The sequence below is a fragment of the Lutra lutra genome, chromosome 3, assembly GCF_902655055.1.
Source record: "Lutra lutra chromosome 3, mLutLut1.2, whole genome shotgun sequence".
NCBI lineage: Eukaryota > Metazoa > Chordata > Mammalia > Carnivora > Mustelidae > Lutra > Lutra lutra.
Window position 1 is genome coordinate 100,359,205 of NC_062280.1, and position 14,562 is coordinate 100,373,766.

The window sequence follows — 14,562 nt, forward strand, 5'->3', positions numbered from 1 at the left end:
AAAAAAAAAGGAAATGATTTCTTGTTTTGATGCAACATCTAGTAACTATTGTATTTGAAAACTTTTTTTATATACCATAAGCTTTCTCACAGTTTACAGAAGAATTGGTATCTTAGCTGGCTGTCACTGCAGCATTTCTTAAATATCCATTGAGAATGTAAATCCTTTGCCATACTACGTAAAAATCTGCAGTTTTAAACCAGGCAACAGGTCCTTCCCCAGCATTTACTGCTGTTTTGACTGCAAACACTATCCAGGAAGAAACAAAATTTATTATCAGAATGAGGATGGACTATGGTAAAGAAAAATCCAGCAGAGAGAGAGAGAGAGAGAGAGAGAGAGATTTCTTTTGCACAAAAAAAAAAAAAAAAAGTATAAACTGATTAGAAGCAAGGGAGTTGAGAGTGTCCCTTTAAACTGTGGTACTGCAATTGATCTCTGTATGTTTTCTGGTATTCGTCCCTTTGAAAGGAGAATGAGAGCCAAGATCATTGGCTGTACTGTGAAGCTGTCACATCTCAGTACTGAAAAGGTACGGTACAAGTGAACTGAAACAGTCTGTAGCTTTCTATTTCATCAAGCTTTCTATTTTGTCAAGAGCTTTGAGACTGATGAACCAAATGAATGCTTTATTTAGGGCTGAGATACAGATCCCTCCAATCTGACAGTGTTTCAGCCTTCGGAGTGAGAAAGCAGCAGCGGCAGCAGAAGCAGGAGCAAGAGCACTAGCAACAGCAACAGCAGCAGCCCCTGCTCAAGTCCAGTAGAAGAGACTTGCTCTCCAGTTCCTTGTGGAACTCCACCTAGGATCGTGTGCTGTCCAGGGTCCTGAAACATGAACCAAACGGCCAGCGTTTCCCATCACATCAAGTGTCAACCCTCCAAAACAGTCAAGGTAGGACCCAGGTTTCCTTCTTCCCTCTGTTTCTGCATAAGTATCTTCATTTGTCTACCGAACACACGGGTGTAGGTATGGCAGGGCACTGACAGTAAAGATATCTCGTTGCTTTGAGTTTGAATTAAATGTTGGATCTCAGTGAAGAGTTTGGTTCTGTTTGCATGTGTGTATAAACTGGAGAGAGTAGTTTTCACTTAATTCTTTTACCTTGATGACTTTTACTTTTTTGACTGAGAATCTGTCAGTGGTATATTTCAGGAAGAAAGTTTAGTGAGCTTTAAGCTTTTAGAGGAGTTTTTATTCCATGTCAGTTTTCTTAATGAAACCGGTGAAGAATTTGCAAACTGCTGGAAACAGATAATATTAAATTGAATACAAATTTCATAACAGCCTTTCATTGCCGTATGGATTTGGGACTTCATATCCTTTCCAAAGAAAAGCATATTCATCATTATGAGTGTTAAACTGTTGGTTATACTAAAGCAACTATAGTGAGAGTGTTTAAAAGTCTACAGAGGGAGTATACAAACGTATGCTCTTATATATGCCGTCATGTAACTCAAAGCCAGTGAGGTGATTGGGGGGTGCTCTTTAATACAAGTGCTTGTTTTAAATTTGAGACTTGTCTGATATGGTTAAAAGAAAAGGACCAAGCTCAGAATTTGACTGTTCTGTTTTAGTTTTAAGTAATGTTTATGCTATCCTCTTTGTTCTTATTTTGATGTTCTTACTTACATGAAGACTTATAAATAACCAGACTTATAATAACCCAATGGAGGATTTATTTTATCTTGAAGTTCATCTGTGTGGATATTTTGCATCCTGGGGGGAAGTGATGGGATCCTCTGGAACTCTTTTATAGAAAAAACTGATAACCTGATTGATCATTTTTACTTACTGCAATCTCTAATTCATATACAATTGCATATCTTTTATTGAGATTCTAAAATTTGACATGACTGGATTTTTATGATTATATTACTTTTGTTTTATATCTCAGGCCTTTGAAAATACTGCATAGACTATAATTTAAACATGTAATTTGTAGCAGTAAGTTTTTTCTTGTGAACTTACCTACCCTTGGTCAGTCTTTCAGTTATAAATAGACCATAAACTGAACTCCATTTATCTGCAGTTACTTTTAAAAGCAATGAGGTATCCAGGATGTATCATATGATATGTAATTATACTTTCATCATATATAAATTCATAAAGTTAAATAATAAAAAATTTAAATTGAGATAATTTACACTATCTCTAATGGCATAAGCAACATCTTTCTGAGCATTGAATTTTTTGTACCATGTCCAACTTTAGAAGTAAAATGCTATGCTTTAGATATAAGTTTTTTGTGTGCATGTTAGATTCCCACATCTGTCATTTAAGTAAGCATACCATCACTGAACAATGACTAAAAAGTACATACATGACACTCCACATTGTGATATATAAACTCTGGTCAAAAATATGCACTGTAGGGTAAAGTGGGATAGAATTACAAACTGGCTGTCTACCTTTGAGTATGTTTAGAAAACCATAAAATGACCAGTGGTTTTCTGTTTAAGTGTTTGAGGTCATAGGAATCAAATGTTTTACTTGCCCTTTTATTTATTAGGTAAGGACAAATGAATGCTACTTTCTGGGACTTAAACAATCATTTCCCTTATTGGTACTCTGGCATTGACTGCCCTCAGACAAATTGTGGAGGCAGAAAAAAATGTTTCTAGTGTAAGGGTTTTGCATCATCTTGCTGATCTTGCAGATGCTGGTTTTTTTTTTTTTTTTTTTCATTCTAACTGCAGCCATTGAATTGAAATGAAAGGCATCATAAAAATTGGACAACCCACCACTTAGCAATGTATTATATTAATGGCTTAATGAAGAAATCTTGCATCAAGGCAATGGATGATTTGGTTAATTGTACAAGTTAAGTTCTTTTATGCTCCCCTCCCCCTTCCATATTGCTCCGGGGAGCAAAAGATGCTTGTGATGTTCATAAAGTATGTAAAGTTGCAAGCAGTGAACTATTAAGGGAGTAATTACTTGAGTATTTTCCAATTTGCAACAGTAAAAGGGGATGAGTGGAAAAGCTCTCTTACTTCAGATTATGTGCTCAATTATGAAACATTTATGGCTTTTGGAATTTATACTAAAAATGGCTATCTATATTTAGGTAATGCATTAGCCTATGAACAAAATGCAGTAACAACCTAAGGAAAAACCCTAAGATGAGAGGTTTTGGGAAAGCTATTAGATACTGGAGCTGAAAAGACTTTTTGCATTTTTGGAATCTATCTTGTTTTCAAGCATGATTTTTTTAGAGTTAATTTCCCCCTCACTCTTAAAGTTACTATTTGAAAACTTCAAACAAAACTCCCTTACGAAAGCTGATTGGCCTGCAGATAATGATAAGTGACCCACTTTGGGGCTTCAGAAATATCCAGATACTTAGTAAGTTGTAAATTGCTCCATTTTAAAAAGTCTAAAACCTCCAGGGACTTCCCCCCATACTTCAGTGTAATAATCCTCTAGGGAATTGTTCCCCACCATTGCCAATGTAGTAAATATTGGCTATTCCTTCTCTTGACAGTTTAACTACTGCTAAAAAGAATGCAATGAGAATGAACAAAAATGAATTGCTTTGGCTAAAAATAGCTTTAAAGGCCAAAATATGTGGGGAGAGAAAGAACAGGTGTGTTTGTGTGTCTTTTCCCCACCTGAAGTTTAAAAAGTGATGATCTCTGCAGTGAGTCAAATTTAGCGACTATTATCAGTGAAGGCTGTTTGTGGTCATGGTGGTGGCAGAACTGAAGAAGGAGGGGTTGGGAGGACTCATAATGGAATAAAGTGGTCAAGATTATTCAGATTGCTTGACATTTGTTTTTGTCATTCTGGCCATTCTCCAGCTCAACCAGTCCCTGACACATTTCTCCTGATGTACTTGAACAGGTATGTTCCTATAGTCAAAACTGATAAGACAGAACAGAGCAACGGAAGTCAAATAAAGGTGTCAGGTGTGTTTTCTGATCACTTTGGAGGAAATGTTGAATGCAATGCACTCATAAAATCCGCTTCCATTTCAGAGCTTGAAAAGCAATAAAGCTTTTCTTGAAATGATTACAAATCTTACCGTCAAGGTAGCAGCATTCTAAAAAAAGGATCTTTTACTCTGAGATCTGTAATGGAAAGTTTCAGGGACAATCTGGGAATGCTAAATACAGATCTAATCTTGGCTTATTATAAACTTCATTTCTGAAAAATTTTCCCCATTTTGGGCAACAAACTTGGCTTTATCTTCTCTTGGCTAAACTGAAAGCAAATTAAATCTTCCAGTCACATCTCTGAACTTGGTTTACTTTTTTTTCCCCCAGTGGAATTACAAATTTAGAACTTTACCTAAAAAAATGAGAATTTTTTTCCTTCTTTCATATTTTAGTAGAAATCTAGCACCCATGTATGTTTAAGGGTAGTAGAAGAATTGTCCATCCTTCATCCTTTCTTTGAAGTTGGAAGTTGTGTGTGAATCCTCAGGATTGGTGATTCCTGGATCAGGAATCTATGTATTTTATTTTATAATGGAAACTCCAAACTATGGTACACAGTATTTCTTTCCCTTTCCCATCTAGTGACCCTTTCATGTTAGTCTATTTCCCTTCCCCCTTTTAAGGCCTGCCTGGGTTATTCTGTCACTACCTTCACACTCAGGTTCCTTGTGTTCTTTGTAAAAAATGATCCCAGAAGTACCTTCTACTGGAGGAGTAGCTACAACTTTTTACAAAACATATTTGAAGGTGTGTTTAAGATTTTCATGGTCTTCAGAGTAGATCCTCTATGAGCAAATATGTTTCATGACAATTTTGACAGCCTTTTATATTGTAATATTAAAGTGTTATGCAAATACAGACATTTTCCCCTTACCACCTCTAATCCAGAGCCCCATCCAAAATTGTTGTGTATGAAACAGGAGATAAAATTAGGAAGTAAAAGAGAGTGAAAATCTTCTCATGTGTGCATTCTATTTTATTAAATCTGTAGGCTTGAAGCTATGGTCATAAAAAATGATTTCTGTCTTACCAGTTGGTATTTTGGATATGACAATGTGATGAGTTGGTGTGGTGACACTGGTTTGGAAATGTACCAGGTGGCCCCAATTTTTACTGGTTGGTAATTCCACACTCCCAGCTTATAGGATGGGCACCAGGTCTGTATTTCACATGGTGTTGCATTTAGTCTTAAAGAGTATTTCATAATTACATCTATAAAAATTTAGAAATATAGAGAGTATATAAGAAAAACTCCACCTCTTTATGTCATTACAATGTGCAAAATGTACTGGCCCCCAATTTCACTCTTACATGAAATTCTAAAAGCAAACATTATAATATGCTTCTATACTGTATTTTGTCTCAGAGAGTCTCCTTGGTCTTCAGCCTAAGGACTTTAGTCGTAAGGAAAAAAAAGAAAGGAATTTTATTACGTTATGATCTCAACACAGACTCAGACACACTCAAGAAAGAGTTATCATCTGTATTCAGTAAACCCTACAGTTCCATTTGGCAAGGTACAGATTTTTCTTCAACATTAGGAGAATAGGCCATTCTTTTAAGTAGAGATATTTGAAGCCAAAAGAGAAGACTTACAAAAAATAGAGTGAGGAATATTGTGTGTGGAAGAATTGTTTTCTCTCTCTTGGAAATGGTCTACATCCTTTTAATTATTCTGACACAGCTTCCTCATAAGGTTAAAACAAAAATCACAGCCTGTGATAAACATGAATAGGACCACAAGTTAGAAATTCTGCTGATGACCAATTTATTGTCATTTACAGTTTGCATTTATGCCAAGTATTTACAATTTAAAAGACTAGAGGATAATTTTATTTCAAATGACTATAAATCATACTGTTTTTAAAGGAAGCATTAAATGTTTTTATTTTATTTTTTTAGTAAAGAGTGACAATGTAATACATTTGGCTACTTTTGTTTTACTCACTTTTTTCTTAATAAAATAGTTTCTTTTCTTTAACTTGATATTTAGTGTTTGAATAGCAAGTTTTACCTCAAAGAGGTATTGTTGTATAATGCATTTCTAGGTAAATTGCAACGATTTCAGAAAATACTTAGTATTACTTCATTTGCTTCTTGGAAAAAACAGGTGTTAATAATTTTCTGGAAATTCTTGTTTTGGTCAGGCAGTAAAGACATTCCTGATGACAACTTTGTGATGACAAATCACTAATTTTCACTGAAAAGGCATGATTTTACAAATATAGCAGGGATAAGATGCTGTATTTCTATATAAGATAAAGTGGTGCTTCTAAAAATGTGGTCCCTGGGCCAGCAGCATCAACATCCCCTGTGAACTTGTTAGAAATGCAAATTCTTGGGCTTTAATCAGACCTTGTCTGTTAGAAACTCTAGGGGTAGGAACCAGCAACCTGTGTTTTCACAAGCCCTCTGGGTGATTGACTACTTAGGCTTCAGTAACCCTAAGCTAGAGAATTACAAAATAAAACAAAATTGTTCTGTAGTCCGCTTGTAAGAATTATCTGTATTTATGTATCATGGATGGAGTCTGAACAACTTCAGAAGATACATAGGATTGTTTAATAACAAGCATTCTGTGAGAGTTGAGATCTCTTCAGGTCTATCTCTTTTATCCCTCACAGGGCTTTCTTAATACAAAGCCCTTCACACAGTAGACTTTGAATATGCATTTGTGGATTATTAAGTGACTGGTAAGGTCTCTCAGCTCTAAAGTGAGCTAAATAAATATTTCTGATCTTGTTTAATTGGTAATATGGTTGGAAACCTCACTCTGTCTTTTAAATTCACAGCATATTTCTTTAAAGGAAATGTATGGACATTTTGTTTGGCTTCCTATGGTTCCGTTCTCTGACTTGGTTTGAGGCCATCTGATAATCAGCACCTTTTGGTAACCAGGGAGATAGTCACATTATGTAGAGAGTATGTTGGAAAAGTTTCTCCCTTCTTGCCAGCTTCATCTGAAACTCGGCAAAACAGTGGTAGCCAGGAATATTTCCCTAACCTTCCTCCTCTCATTTATTAATGTTCTTTAGCCCTTGGATATGCTCCAGGTTGGTAGGATACGATTAGAAGCCGTATAACACAATGGAAACAAAATTAATCATTTTTAAACCTGACCTCCCCTGGACAGCCATAGCATGGTGTTACACTAGCGGAATTAGATTCAAGCTGGACATTTACCTTCTGAACAGGCTTATCTCTTGGAAATTTTTCATAGAGCTTTATGTTATTTTTATTTTTATTTATTTATTTTTTTTACAGTTAGGATTGGGAAGAAAGATCAAATGCATGAAGCCTACCCCACTACCTTCAAGAGGGCTTAGGGCGGATTGGATAGGTTTTCCTTTGGAGGGTCATCCTTAATTTGAAATCCTATTCTCTGTGTACCACAATGGATCATGTGGCCTTGGGGAAGGCAATTAACCCTGTTCAGGCTTTTCTTCCCACTAACAGAAGGGCAATAAACTTAAATTATCTCCCCAAACAAAAATGCTATGTAAGTGCTTTGTATTATAATTTGTTCTAGTAGCAATTTTTAAGGGATATGACATTTTCATAGAGAACTGTATAGTGAGAATCAATTTTTATGACATAAAAGCTAAGAATTTTATTTGCAATTATTATTAACTATAATGATGATAAAAACTCATTTTGAAGTCACCAGGGAGCTGAAAAGTATCTTCTAATATTGTAGTAACATCTGCAAGATCTCATCATGGATCTGTACCAGGAAGGTAGGGGAAGAAGAATATTGAGTTTAAATGCTATCTAAAGGACTGATTAATTCAATAAAAAATGCAGTTACTCATCCCAGTGCTTAAATACAAAAATGGAAGGTATCGAGAGTAGCTGCATTGGTCAACGAATTGAGGAGAAATTTTCTCATACTATGTATATAGCGTTTCTGCTAATTCTGGACTCATTGTTTCCTTTGCTTTATCTGCCCTTCCACCCAATTGTCCTTTTAATAACCTCCTATTTTTTACTTCAAATCACAGAGTTTTCTCAGTTCTCTGATTCCCTTGGGCAGTAGTAAGGATCTCAACTAGTCACCTATGTTCTTGCGTAATCTCCTTGGTGCATACTGAGTTGTAATTATTTGCTTCTATGTAAGTCTTTCTGCTAACTCTTAAAGGGCCTCTGTCTTTTACTTTTGGTGATTCTAGTGCCTAGCTCAATATCTAGTGAATAGCAGGCATTCAGTTAAGACTCTTTGAGTGAAAGAACAAAGGGGGCTATAAACTCCTTAGTCTTCCCAAGAGATGCAGTCTGACTTTTGGGTTCAGAGACATACTAGTCCTCCTTGACCTAAGCCAAACTGAACATTTTACTTAAAGTACACAAACAACATTTGGAGAGATGACACATGGGCCTTAAGGATTGTGACAACAGATATGCTAATCCCCTTGAGGAAGAGTGGCTTCTGTAAGTCAAAAATAGGTTTTGCATTATAAGTGTCTTTTATATTAGGGTTCGGGAAAGTCTGTACTAATAGAGACAATCTTTGCCCCTCTGTTTTGGAACCTAAGTTAGCATAGCAGATCCAAGTCGATGCTGACTGTAATGGATGAGACCCTATTGGGGAACTGTTGGCTCTGGCCCTTTAGTGAGGCTCTTTCTCATCAGAAACCTTAATTCCCAAGATGAATCACTGCTGTTGGATTTAAAAACACCACTTTTCACAACTCTGGCTTCCAGGATTTTGCCCTAAGAAAAATGGACTCCACTTTATTTTAATGGAAAGTAAATAGCATCAGAGTACTTACTGTATTTAATGAGATGGGCCCTTTACTTGAATAATTGTTTTTGAGACAGTAAAAGAATTAGGGTAGAGAAACTATGCAAGGCATGTATTCTTGACCAAGGAAGGGCAGCTGTAGTAAAATTGTTCCTTTATATATATATCCTCTGAAGGAAATAAAATGGAGTCCAGCAATGTTGACTTTGGTTGATGAGTGAGCGCACATGGCATGATGGATAGAAGCTTGGACTCACTCACTCATTGTTTCAGTCATTTAACATTTACTGAAAGAAGATTCAAATATGAATAGAGCTATGTTGCTTGCTTTTAGGGAGCATAGCCCAGGATGCAAACAAATACTATTACAGTACATAATGATGAATGCTTGGAGGAGTAAATATAAGGTTTGGGGGGAGGCATTTACAAAGCTCAAAGCAGATGCTGTATAGAGGTTGGATTAATAAAGAGAGGGGATGAGAATATTTCAGACACAGGGAAAACATGTGCAAAGGATGAAGAAACAAGGCAAGGTAACTGTCCTGAAACATTTATTAGTTGAGTGTGACTATGTTATAGGTACAGGTGATCAGGAGGGGTGAGGAATGAGTCTGCAAGTACAGGTAGGATCTGGACTTTGTATTGTCTTTCAGAATTTGGCTGTACTCTGAGGAAAGAGCTTAAAACCAAGAAGTACAAAGACAGGATCTAAATTTGGGATCCAGTTCTATGGCCCTGGGAAGCACTCTTAAGGTTTGTGTCTTTAGCTTGAAATAAAAAATGGTCACGTGCTCCTAGTCCATCTTTTAGGATGATCCAAGTACTGTCTGAGATATTATTAGCCAGACAGATGTTACTGAAGGTGTATCTTAATAAGAACAAAAGGTTTTTCAAAAGCTTGATTTTATACCACCCACTTTCATGAATGCTAATAATAGCTGGTCTTTAAAGGCTCTAATTTAGTGGTACCATTTTAATCCAAAAGAATCTTGTTTGACTAATGACAATCATTGCGCCATACCAAAATTTTCCTCCTTAATATCTGGATAACCATTTTCCTGACGTATTGGTTGCTAATTGTCTTTTGAGCAATACCAGTGCCACATGACTGACCTCTGTTAGTGGCGTTGGATTTAAGCACCAAATATGCCTGGAAATTTCGGATGTAGAGGTGAGGAAGTTCTCCCTTTCCTAGTCTCCTAATTACATAAGCCATGTGTTGTTTTTGATACAGATGCTTTGGGTTTCTTGGAGGATTAGTTCCAAGCATCTCCCTCAGTATCTCACAGCATCTTTCAGAGGAGACAGAAAATATTAAAGTACACTTGATGTACAACAGTTCTGCAACCATAGAATTTTAAATGTTTCATAGACATACTTTATGCTAGACTTTTATTTTGCAGACAAGAAAGCTGAGGATTAAAAAGAGAAAATACAGGAGCCTGTCTGGCTCAGTTGAAAGAGTGTTCGACTCTTGATCTTGGGGTCATATGTTCATGCCTCACATTGGGTGTTAGAGATTACTAAAAAAATAAAGTTTAAAAACGGAAAGTAGGTGAAAAGCAACCTTTTAACAAGAACCCCCTCCCATATACACATGCCTCACAAAATAACAGAAAATTCTAGCTGAGCTGGTTAAAGGAATCAGAAAAAAATGATAATTTCACAAAAAGAGCACTTCGAGTCAGTTAACTCAGTGGCCAAAAGCATGACCTAGGACCCAGGCAATTTGAACCGTTCTTTGTCTCTCTCAGACTAGCTTCTGTCATGGTCATTACATGGCTGCTCTTGTTTCACAACTGACCTGCAGAAATGACACCTGAAAGTGTTCTGTGGACAAAGAGAAGTTTCTCTCTTGAGTTTCATTTTAGGAGTTCCGCACAGAGTTTTTCTCAACTCTTGTTGCCTAGAATTAAATCTTACATGTATTTTCTGTTCATTATAGTTGAACACACACATGTAGAAAGCAGGGAGGGGGTTATCCAAATAAACATGGGGTTCTCTTAGAAGCAGTCAAGGTTGGGTGGTTTGGAGGGAGAAAACCAAAAGGATGTACCACCGTGATCTTTGATGGACATTTAATACACAGCACACTATGAAAGACAGGCAGTGCCATGGTCTGAGCACTGCGTCAACAATGATGTAACAAGATCAAATACAATATTGTCTCTGATTGCCTCATAGCAGAGACCTTGTCTTGACTTTAGAATGAAAGGACAAGAAGAGAGGATCACAATATTATCTTTTCAGGCAGGCTTTTCTCCTTTGATACCAGATGACTCTGTGTTCAGTTGATTTTGCTTTGTATTGTCATATGCTTGGGGTTTTTTGTTTGTTTGCTTGTTATACATATCTTTGGGCTTTTTTTCTTTTGGGGGATGATGAGTTTGGGGATGATGAAGTCAAAGGATAGTGATACTCTCCATCAAATAATTAAGGTTGCTCAGGGACTATCACAGTGATCTCTTCCCTGGCACCTCTAGTGACTTGGAACTCTGAAGTCCTCAGGAGCATTTAAACACTGAATGCCTCAGAGGTTAAGAGGTAACATAAATATTACAGCTAGATGTAAATTGAAATTGTGGTAACTGGAGAGGGCATGCGTCACCTAACAGCATACCAGAGCAAAGCCTTACTCCCCTTCCCAAAGAAAGAACCCAGAGGGATGTTTAATGGGGAGATGATAGAAGATACAGGATCCCACCAAAAATATTTTTAGGGGGGTCAGGACATCTGGTTGTAACTTCCAGCTGAGTGGTGTTGATAAATACCATAGATTTAATTACCAGATGTTGAATACCAACAGACTGTGTCTCCTACCCAGACCTCTCCCTCTCCTTCTATTTTTAGATGCTGCTCTGTACTGAGTATTGTCATTTAGATGTCCAGTAGACACTATAAACATACTATATTATCATCAAGACTTTTGATCCTTGCTGCCTACTCACTTCATTAAATAATACCAGTATCTTCTTTTCAGACTCAAGCCAGTGTGGTTTCTGCCAAGATTCATCTTTCTTCTCTTCCTCAGCCAGTCTCTCAGAAAATCCTGCCCATTCTACCTCCTAATGTATCTTCATTCTTACCTCCATATCCACCTCCACCCCTGTCACCCAAATTCTGTGCACACCTACCTGAATTATGGCAACAACTTTAGGATGCTAAAGTTGTTAGGATGCTTTATCACAATTCATTCTCCACTCAACAGCCAAGTGGTGATTTTAAACTTCAGTTACTTTGTACACCTGGTTTAAACCTTAACATTGCTTTTAGAAAACAACCCCAAAGCCTTCACCTTACCCTGATGACCCTGCATTATTTGGCACCTGTTCTTCCCTCTGACTGTACAGTCTCCCATTGTCTCTGCTCCTGCTCCACCCCATGACTCTTCTCCAACCAGTGTGGTCCCCTTTCTGACTCTGAAATAGCTCTTTGCCAGATGAGGGTTTCTTTGCTTGATGTTCCCATTCCCAGAGTTACTCTTTTTTTCTTGTCACTTCTCATAGCACCTTTCTGGTTCCAACTCAGGTCTTCTCTGATGCATACTGCTCATCTTGGTGGGGTCACCCCTGTGTCAGTGCTGCAGAGGCTCCTAGCCAGAGGTGGTAAGTATCTTGCATTATGCGGATTGGGCTGCTCTCAAAGTCTCTAAGTCAGGAATAAAGTGCTTTTTGCTCCCTGAAGGCTTTGATATTTGTTATATTTCCTATCAGAATTCTGATTTGTTCAGGGTTTTATTTTATGAAAGAACGGTTCTGTAGTCTAGTTTCCAATTCTATTCCCAACAGTGTGTTATTTCAACAAATACTTATTGAATACACAATAAATACTATGTTGTGTAGGTGAAGATACCAAAAGGCATAAGACACAGAGCCAGTCTTTAGGAAGCATATAGTCTAGCTTCCTTTCTCCTCTCTCTTTGCCTGGGGTGAAGGAGGAGGACAAGAAAAACTAAGTCATTAGTGCAAATAGAGTGTGAATGTGCTCTGGTAGATCAGAGAAGGGGCACCTTACTCCAACTTGCTGAAGGGAAGGACATTTGAACCGAGAATTGATGGGCAAACAGTCGTGCTTTTGGTGAAGAATTTGGGGATAAGGGCATTCCAGATGGTGGAATGTGTAGAAGCATCCATGTAAGAAAGGGAACAGTACCCCCGTGATCATCATCATCATCACCATCATTATCTCTTCTATATCCCTGGTAAGTGCCCACACCCCACAATACATGCGATTCTAGCTGCTTTTAAGTCCACAAAGACTTATCAGAGAAGGGGTTGTTGTTTTATAAGTGAGGATATTAATTTGCCCAAGCTCTCAGACTGAAATGGTGGGACTCCTACTTAAACCCAGACAAGTTGCTACAAAACTCAAGCTGATAGCTCGGATTTCCTGGCTCCTATGTTGATGTTCCCAACCACTCAAAGGAACTGTCAGGTTCTGTTGTCCAGATCCCTTCCCATGTTAAGCCTCCCGTCATCTTCCAGAGGAATGCCCTGTGTCTCTCCTTTTTCTTCCCTGGTTTGGATTCACTTCATAGGAATTCACCTCCTTTCTAAATCTTTCCTCTCTTCTCTCCTCATTCCCTTTTTTCCAGCCCCAGGAAGACTCCTCGCATTGTGCTTCCCTGGGACAGCAACACACCCTTGGTTTTATATATATTTATCTTTTTAATCTTCTTTCTCCACCTTCTTCTTTCTTATTCACTTTCCACTGTACATTCCACCCACAGCAAACTACAGGCTTCTTGAGGCAAAGGCAGTATCTCATTTGTCATTGCTATTTTAATGTCTAATGCTGTCCTTATGGAATGAATGCTCAAAAAGGGCTTGCTGAATGAATGAATGAATGAATAAGTAAGTGAAGCCCATCCTATGTGGGGACTATGTTCCTGCTTCAGGTTATCCTTCATATTAATATATTCTTTCATTTGGTATATAGTCACACAGCTCTTATTCTGGCAGAAGACACAAGTATGTGAAAGAAAGCCAGATATGTTCTTGGTTTTTTCAAAGGATTTTCTTCCCTCAGTGTGTGTGGGGGCGTGTGTGTATGTATGTGTGTGAGAGAGAGACAGACAGACAGTATGAGAGCTGGGTTTTAAAAATGTAAATATAACTGCAGTTGACTTATTGCTAACTTCTTTCATTAGAGTTTAACTGAAAAGGCATGAAAGTAATTTCAAATGTGAAGAATTTATTATTTTTAAGAATGAAAAATTAACATAAGTAGAAAATATCTTCTTAGCACCTGTTCTGTGCCAGAAATTCTCATACCAACAAATTCATTTATTTTTTACCACTTCCCTACTAAGGAAAGAAGTGGGAACCAGCACTTAAATAGATGATCTTGGTGAGGCTGTCTGGATTCAGTATCTCTTTTAACAGTGCAGGGCAGACACAATTCTTATTCTATCACAAGATATTAAGGGGTTTATGGTTTGAGTGAAGAAGGGGAAGATCTGGGCCTCCTACCCAGCCCTGTGTTGACTCCACAGTTGAGGTCCCTTTTATTAGACCACAGGGAAAATACCCACCTTAAGGGACCTTCCTTCTAACACATGCAGGCACTTGATTCTCCAGGCACTGGTTGCATGCTTCCAGATTTGCCTTTGCAGTGTCTCACATTTTCACATGGTTCGCTGATGGATGGGGCCCACCTGGAAATACCAGCACCAGAAACCCAGGGTTTCAGTGAGGCAAGAGAAACAGTATCATGCACAAAGTGCATCTGATAGGAATACCAAGTGGGATATAACACTGTAAGCTAATTTCAAAGGATAGCATAGGGTCTGATAGAGCCAGGATATTCAGGATCAAGAACAAGTTCACACAGGTATGGAGGCACAGTGATTTTTAAGTCCATTTGGACTAGTGACTTCT

At 37.7% G+C, this 14,562-nt stretch overlaps 1 protein-coding gene across 1 annotated transcript in view; it reads left to right on the plus strand.

Moving 5' to 3' along the window:
* Positions 1-603: 603 nt before the first annotated feature.
* Positions 604-14,562, plus strand: part of DPP10 (dipeptidyl peptidase like 10) — a 1,393,698-nt gene continuing 1,379,739 nt past the window's right edge. The window contains exon 1 of the mRNA XM_047722550.1: positions 604-895. Within this exon, the coding sequence (XP_047578506.1) occupies positions 836-895 (60 nt within the window). The 5' untranslated portion in view covers positions 604-835. The remainder of the gene's footprint in view (positions 896-14,562) is intronic.